The 8,995-nt window shown below is 43.9% G+C and overlaps 1 protein-coding gene across 5 annotated transcripts in view; it reads right to left on the bottom strand.

The window, feature by feature from the left end:
• Positions 1–3,685: 3,685 nt before the first annotated feature.
• Positions 3,686–8,995, bottom strand: part of LOC139543579 (CBP80/20-dependent translation initiation factor-like) — a 135,294-nt gene continuing 129,984 nt past the window's right edge. For all 5 annotated transcript variants that reach the window (XM_071349791.1, XM_071349788.1, XM_071349789.1 and 2 more), the window contains one exon: positions 3,686–8,106. In XM_071349791.1, the coding sequence (XP_071205892.1) occupies positions 7,888–8,106 (219 nt within the window). In that variant the 3' untranslated portion in view covers positions 3,686–7,887. The remainder of the gene's footprint in view (positions 8,107–8,995) is intronic.

Below are 8,995 nucleotides of genomic sequence, written 5' to 3'. Positions count from 1 at the left end.
TACAGAGTTGAATGGCTGTGATAAGAGACAACACCACTGTAGTTAATCCACAATACGAACCTAATGTACAAAGTGAAAAGAAGGAAGCCTGTACAGAATACAAATATTCCCAAACATGCATCCTGTTTGCAACAAGACACTAAAGTAACACTGCAAAAAAATGTGGCAAAGCAACTCCTGCATAATTATGCATTTCATACTGTGAAATGATTCAACAAATGTTGGTCTCGGGAACAGAAATATTTCTTTCTTTTTTCAGCATCTCTTGAGAAAATGCGAATGTGCATGTACTGTGTTATCTTTGACACTGTTATGTAGATAGTATTTCAACCACATAAAATATGCACCCAAGCCAAACTGAAGTCTTATCAGAAACATGTTTTGTCGTTTCCTCCGTTTTTAATTTCCTTAAAACTGGTGAAACTGATGACGTTTCAATTTTTTCCGCACAAGACCAATCTTTCCACTGCTTTGGAGTCATTGCGTTTTCTCCTCGGTACCTCAACGAAACAGACAACTTTACCGGTTTTAACTAGATTACTAATGCATTAATTCTATCAATGTAAGACATTCTGGTGAGCACTACTTTATTTAGTCTTCTGGGGAAACAAGTTAAGGAAGAAGAAAAGCTGCATGTATCAAACTATAGTTGACGAACAAATGGCCTACCAAATGTCGGTAATTATAAGCAGAAACTTCATTTAAATTATAGTAGATTCATTACAGAAGGCTAAATTATTATGGAATTATTTTGGTGGATCAAACTGTGCAGGTAGCCTACTTTTTGAAGTGATTTGTTTGACAATCAGATGAAAACATCATTACACAACACCCATGATATGCGAAACTGAGCCTGCGCAGATCGCAAAAACAACAGTAAACAGGATAAGAAATGTTTACATGCCACATTATCCCAGGCATCTTATCTGGGTTTCTCATACACCAGGATACAAGATTTTTTCGGTTTATTGTAAATGGATATGATGTTTATATATCATATATAATAACGGGATACTGGTGTGTGATATTGGTGTGCATGTAAATGTGGTCAGTGAATGTTCCTGAGTGGCCCAGTTACAGTTTTGAATTAGATCTGCTTGAAAATCTATGGTAAGACTTGAAAATTGTTATCTAGTAATGATCAACAACCAATTTGCCTGAGCTTGAAGAATTTTGTAAAGAATAATGGGCAAATATTGTACAATCCAGGTGTGCAAAGCTCTTAGAGACTTACCCAGAAAGTCTCCCAGCTGTAATAACAGCCAAAGGTGATTCTAACATGTATTTACTCATGGGTGTGAATACTTATGTAAATGAGATATTTCTGTATTTCATTTTCAATACATTTGCAAAAACTTCTAAAAACATGTTTTCACTTTGTCATTATGAGGTATTGTGTGTAGATGGGTGAGAAAACAATATTTAATCTATTTTGAATTCAGGCTGTAACAACAAAATGTGGAATAAGTCAAGGGGTATGAATACTTTCTGAAGGCACTGTATACAGAAAACACAGGTAAATCATGTTCATGTCTCCACTGGGCCTTTAAAAACTACAGAAAGAAAAGTCAGATTGCAAAATCTATTCTCACATTCCCACTTTCCTAACCACGTACAATATGAGGTCTGAGTCGTTACACTGCAAAGCCTAACCAGCCAGCTAAAATCCTTATCTAGCCTCTAGTTATTGGTTCCTCTATCACAGCAGTAACACACCGACTGAAGCATCAGAGGGACTTTTCTTCTCTCTTTCTCTGCTCCAGTTTTCCTCACACGTCCTTTCACCTTTCTCTTCCGCTCCCCTCAGCAAGACCACCCCTGCAGTACACGTCTGGCTCACTGGAGCGAATTCTCACACACACACACACACACACACACACAAATACATAGCACGCCCACATGCACAAATGCATGCGATTCATTTTCACACACATATATATATATAAGGGTCAGAAATGAGCTGTGAATGCAGGTGGCATGAGCACACACGTATTCAAAAGCTCACACATAATCAGTGACTACAGGTACTGTATCTTCCCCTGCCCATCAGTGGCAGAGCTATAGGAGTGGGGACATCTGAATGGCATCATCAGGGGGATTGGGACTACTCAGCTGAGAGTTTGTGTGTTCATGGGGGTTGTGTGTCTCTCTCTCTCTCTCTTTGTGCCTTGTTATCAAGGACAGCTGAGTCACAGCCTCCCTTTGTCTGCCCTACACAATAGACCCAGGCAGTTACTCAGCCAGCTAGCTCACACCCAGCTCATCCATCAGTCCTGACAACACAGCCCCAGAATAAAGCCTCACAGCCAGGATGACCAGGGGACAGGAAGACCAGACACAGGACTCTGTCTGGACAACCATGACAAAATCCTCTTCCCAGAAACAATGCCAAACACATCACCATTCATATTACAGTTCAACTGATGTTGCTGACGAAGGCTTGGAATGGTGGCCGGAACGCATCCATTGCGACTGCTGATAACAATACATCTAAGTAGCTAAAACTTTACTTGCTGTCTGTCTTTTTCTTACTAATGTTTCAGTCCAGTTTATAGTTGTCATACTATGTAGGCTAATTAATCGACCAAAGATGACTCCCACTAACTCCACCATGAAAAGGTCATAGAATGTCTGGACCATAAAGTCCTCCCCCGTCCCCCTCGTCTTGGTCGGTCAGTCCATTGGAGAGCTTTCCTCTCTTCCTTTTTGTGCAGACTGGCCGGCCAAACATCTCTTTGTGCTGCAGATAGTCTAGACCGGCAAGCCAACATGAACTCATACTGTGATTCGGTAATGCGATCTAATTCCCTGGAAGACGTAGCTAGCTGGATGAGTCTCCAGCCCGCACGGTCATCTCCGTTCATCCTCCGACGCGCGGCAAAATTAGCCGTGATTCTAATTCAGCCTAGGGAGGGATGGAGGGAGCAGTCTCTCCATCCTACGTTTATCCATCTCCCCTCGGCCTGATGACACCATTAGCACAGGGCCACGCTCGTCATTCACCCAACATCCACATCATAAGACACACAGAGACTGAGGCGGAGACTAGGGACAAACATGGTTGCAGATGGGGTGTATGACTGTCTGTTCACAGTATCATCATTTAATGTAAAGCCAAGAGAATCTAACCAAATCATGTAGTATTTCAGGGCTGTGTGTATCAAATGGTGTGCATTATTAAAAAGATGAACCACCAATTAGAATTTTTTATTGGGTGATATATGGTTAAAGGAGAACACAAAGTGAATACTGATACCACGCCTTGAGTATATCAGCCTTTAACTTCCTTGCGCCCTATGTTTGGAATAATCTCCAAAAGACATTTCAATTGGATGCTTTGGTGTCGCAAGGGCAATTCACAGCTGACAGAGGATTTTTATAATGAAGAATGTGTTCGTTTTAATTTTCTGCGCTGTGTATCTTAATGTGTATATTTATCTATTCTTGCCTATTGATGTTCGTTTTTGTACGTGCAAGGCTCATGTTCAAGATACTTTAGGCTCAATATGACTTTCCTGTTCAAATTAAAGATAAATAAACACTATTCTAAAGATACAAATTTTTACATGAAGACACCTTCATATATTGAACATGTTGTGTGATGAATTATCAATGTGTGCATTTTGTTACTCCTCGCCATAAGAGCCGAGAGGAACCGTCCATAATAAATCACAATTCGCACACATAGCTATACAAATCTTTAATGCATATTTACCAGAAATCATTCGAAAATGGAGGAGACACGAGCAGTAACATTTCACATGCCCCTTAACATTCCCAGTATGTTTGATGCCCTCTCCCCTATATCAGAAGTAGACTACCCTCGTCTCACCACCCTTTCCTCTCCTCCCTCACATCCCCAGACAGTGATTGATGTGGACGGACGCTGAAGGACAACCTGCCTGTGTTCCAGGGGCGAGCTCAGAGACCCAGGCCCCTGGGGGAGTGAACCCAGGCTCAGTGAGCCCTCCTGGGGGTAGACGCCGCAGGCTAGCCACGGGCTTGGGTCAGGGCCTAACAAAGGCAACACAATGGGCCAAGGACATCCAGTCATACAACTAGTCAGACACACAGAATATAGTATAATGGGTATAGGTAATACTCCATTTTTAAAGTACGCAAAACCTTTTAACAGAGATGACATTAGTATGTAGTATGATTCATATAGGAGAGTCCCAGTGTGTACTGGGGCGGCATGTAGCCTAGTGTTTAGAGCGTTGGGCCAGTAACCGAAAGGTTGCTGGATCGAATCCCCGAGCTAACAAGGTAAAAATCTGTAGTTCTGCCCCCGAACAAGGCAGTTAACCCACTGTTCCCCAGCAGGCCGTCACTGTAAATAAGAATTTGCTCTTAACTTGCCTACTTAAATATTGTTACAAATATTCTGTGTCTGAAGAATGAGAGCTCATTGTGAGCATAGCGACATGTGACAGAGCATATACCGAGAGGAAACAGAGCTCTTCTCAGGTATTACGTCCTTACTTATTCTGAAGAAGATTGTGTTCGAGTCAAAGCAGTGCAACACAAGACAAGACATCCCCCAGACATACGAGATGGTTTCTCTCGGAATAAAGAGGCTTTAGTGGCTGAATGGTGGTGTGAAGGGGGAGACGTTCTCAGGATATGGGAAAAAAAAATTGTCCAGACAGTGAGAACGTTTAGCGGTTGCGTCAATACAGGCGCCTAATATTTCAGGCAGCGAAAAACCGTAGTACAACACCCACATTTTTTACACCTCTTCAGTTAGTCAATTTAAAAAAAATTGCGTAATAAATTTTTTAATTGATGACCCACAACTTCCACAAATTCTACAGCTCATTATCTGTGCACCATCTGTCTGGTAGTCTCGCCTCGCTGGGGTTTACAACGCCGTGATGATGCTATACCGTATACCTCCCAATGTCAATGAGATGCAAATGGAGGGTGCGTCGCATTCAATAGTAGGGCGAGTCATGTGACCTAAAGGTCTAAGGTCAGAGGGCGCCGGGAGGCCCAGTGTCACAGACGAGGAGAGTCGCTCCTTTGCATATGGAATCGCCCAATAGCATTATATACAATCTAACATTATACCACACTTACCAGGCAAGTGATCATCGGAATCACAATTTGAGTCACTGAAAATCAAAACCCATTGTATTTGATCAAACTAAAATCAAATGCACCTTATAGGCAGGTGCATACCTAGACAGATGGGTTTGTATATACAGGTAATTGCCAAAATAATTGAAACCCTTGAGTAAATGAGATACAACGTTTATTGAAAGTAGGTTTTTCCACACAGGTGTGGTTCCTGAGTTAATTAACATCCCATCATGCTTAGGGTCATGTATAAAAATGCTGCGCAGGCCATTATTTGGGCTACCATGGCTATGCCCCCATGGGATGACAATGCCCCCATCCACAGGACACGACCGGTCACTGAATGTTTCATGCTCGTCAAACCAATGTAAACCGGACGCCGTGGCCGTCTCGGTCACCAGATCTCAAACCCAATTGAACACTTAAGGGAGATTCCCTGAGCGTTTACCAACACCAACAAAACAGCAAATGATTGAATTTCGAGTGGAAGAACGGTGTCGCATCCCTCCATTTGAGTTCCAGACACTCGTAGAATCGACGCCAAGGGACATTGAAGCGGTTCTGGCTCACGGTAGCGCTATTGTTGGTGTTTCCTTTATTTTGGCAGTTATCCGTATCTCCAAATTGTTTTAAAATACCCTATTGTTTTGGATGTGTGCCTACCTTAAGATTTGAATTCTTGAAGCAAAAAAAAAATGAAATGCCCAGAGATTCAGTTCAATAGGAAATCAGAAGCAAGTAACACTAGTAGTACTAGGACAGACTGCCCCAGAAAGAGCAGTTCCTTCAACGTGAGCTGAGGCCATAGTAAGAACAAATGGAAAGACCACTTCCTATCCACACAACCACAACCCTATAGCTAATCACCATACCAGTCATTCCTTTCAAATCAGGAAAGGGAAGTGAACAAGTGCACACTTTGGAAGGGTTGATAAATGAGACGTAGCCCTTGTCTCTCTTTGCCCCATGCCCTCCTAGAGCTTGCTTCGTTGTCTTAAATACGGGTATATTCTGTATATTCGATTACATTTAATTGGATTACATAATGATGTTGATATTGTCAATATTGTTGTACGCACATTTGCAGAAGCCAGAGTAATGCGAATCACATACTAGCTAACTACATTGTCAAATACATATATATCTTTTTTTATCATCTGTAAAATGAAACAGATTTTTTTTCTCTCTCAAAAGCAAATACTTCATCATCACACAGATAAAGAGTTGCAAAATGTCCAACACTGCAAAATGGCTGCTTGAACAGGAGAACATTTGAAGAAGCGATTTGTATCAGGCTCGTTTTTTTGTTGTTGTTGCAGGGAATAATATAAAAATAAAATAAAAATCACCTCACTAAATTCGGTCACTCGGCAAGCACTCTCCACCTCTCTTGGCCTCGTCTTTCAAAACAGCAAGGACACAACTCTATAAATGTAGTTATAGTTCACAAGGCCACTAGTCTGACTGACTTCTTCAAATCCATAATTTCTTTGATTCTTCCTTCTGGCTAAACCTTCCCCTTTCTAGTCAACCAACCCCTCAAACCTATAGAGTCTTTGTAATGCTAGTATTGATCCATACCACCGTTAAAAAGTATTTTCTTCTTTTATCTTTTTGACTTTTAAAACAAGTAATCACCTTAAAACGGTGCAAAACAAATCAAACCTGTGCAATACATCTACACTAAAATATTCCATTATCATACATATTTACAGTACATGATTTAAAAGAAATAATACAACAATAATAGTAACAATAATATCATATAATTAATAACAAAGGTAACAAAAGCATGGACAGAGAAAATTAAACCCCTCTGAAAATGACAATGACAACAAAAGCCCCACTAAAGCAGCGGTCCCTAGAAAAAGCCCCCCAGTCCCCAATCCCTAGCCCCCCACGGCAGCCCCACTGGCCCCCAGTACAAACCCACTGCCCCCTTCAGTCAGCGACCTGGCTGGGTTAGGGTTAGCCTGGGTTGGAGGATGGGTTGGCCTTGGCTGGAGTGTAGATGGGACTGGGAGGGTGTCTGCAGCCAGCCCACTGAGGCGCCAGAAGCCATCTGCTACCCAGCCAGCAATCCAGAGTGCGCCAGCCAGTGTCTCAGCCACACAAAGCGCCTCTGGGGAGTGGGGGGGAGACAAAGGCAGGCCTTACTGGAACCTAGCCCTGCAGTCTGCCCATTTGACCTGGCCCAGTGGAGGGAGGTCTGGGGAGGGGACAACCCAGACGGAGGCTTGCCTACCTCCTCTCTCATCTCCCCCAGTCAGCCACATAGGCCCTGGGGTGGAAGGGCCTGGAACAGAGAGGAGGAGGAGGGGAGATAGATAAAGGAGAAAGACGGAGAAAGGAGGAAGGGTGGTTGGCACATGAACACAAAAGAGGAAGAGATCTCCCTGGACCCCCCTGCTTCTTCTCTTTTTAACCTCTGAGGAGAGACTGTTCACCAAGGACAGGCGGCTGCTGTTCCAACCCCCCCCCCACATCATGCCGTCTCTTTGTCCTCCACCCATCTCAGTGACCAGGCACGCCCCCACAGTCGAATGTGTGCAGGCTGCATGGCCAGTGGCCAGTCTCTTCTGTCTGTGTGCGTGGTGTAGTGTTGGTCTTGTTTTTGCATGGATTTCAGGTCTGTCTGTATGTGTCGTCAGTCCCATCTCCTTATACCTAAACGCATTTGCAGTCTGGTATGGGGCCAACCAATTATGTTCTGCGACTCTGTCTAGTCCAACCCCATGCATCTCAGCCATCAACCCAGCTCAGGCCTCCATGTGCCTGACCTGTGGGACAAGTCCTGGGTCTGGGGGGCTAGGCGGTGGTGAGCTTCTGGATGGTCCTGTTGTAGTACTGTGTGGTGAGGTCCTCCAGAGGGGTCCAGTGGTTGGCGTGCAGCTCGATGACCTCCATGAGCAAGGAGCGAGTTAGCTGGGTCTCGGCTGGACAAAGCATCTTGTCCCTGGCCGCGGCCAGGAGCTCTGTCATCATCCCTGGAAGCTGCTCCTCCAGGAGACGACCAGTGGACTGCAGCTGGAGAAGGAGGATAGGAGGGAGGAGGAGAGGGAGAGGAAAAGAGGAGAGGTGACTTGGCGTTGGAGTCGGGGGTTATGTCTAGCTGTCTGAATATTAAGAAGGCTAGTCTGAGAGACGGGCTGTGGCTGGCTGACTAAAGAGTGGGGGTGTCTGTCTGAGTTGTGGCATGCTCATTAACAGATGTCGGTCTCAGAAGGATGGAGTCCCATTATAGGAACCTTGGCCTGTCTGTCTGTCTGATATTCCCAATTTCCCATACAATTCAAGGTGAAAATTCTAGCAATTACTGACTAGCTCCACTATAGCTATGGCAGTCTTTTTAAAGCTACCTTTATTTAACTAAGCAAGTCAGTTAAGAACAAATTCTTATTTAGAATGACGGCCTACCGGGGAACAGTGGGTTAACTGCCTTGTTCAGGGGCAGATCGACATATTTTTTTTTACCTTGTCAGCTCGGTGATTCGATCTAGCGACCTTTCGGTTACTGGCCCAATGCTCTAAACACTTCGCTACCTGCCGCCCCACCTTGCCTGCCCTATCACTCTCTCTTTCCCCCCCTTGGACAGAGCTCTCAGCTAGCCCTCCTTTCTCCAGCCCAGCTCCAGTCTACAGGCTGGGACTCAGGGAGTTTCAGACTCCGTTCTTAGCCTCTACACTACCTCACAGTCACTCTATAATTCATGATGAGACAGAAGACTCCTTCAACAAATCCAGAGAGAGAAAACGGCCTCACTACACACACACTCTCCTACTATGGCTTGACTTATATGTGCATTCAAAACAAAATCCATCACACATACCACAACAATTCATTATTCATAAATGACTGTGTGCAGCTGTAGAAGGCATCAGTAAAGATGAAGGACCGTATTGACATCCAGTAGTA

This window comes from Salvelinus alpinus, chromosome 18 (genome assembly GCF_045679555.1).
Source record: "Salvelinus alpinus chromosome 18, SLU_Salpinus.1, whole genome shotgun sequence".
NCBI lineage: Eukaryota > Metazoa > Chordata > Actinopteri > Salmoniformes > Salmonidae > Salvelinus > Salvelinus alpinus.
This window is presented reverse-complemented; position numbering and strand designations above follow the sequence as displayed.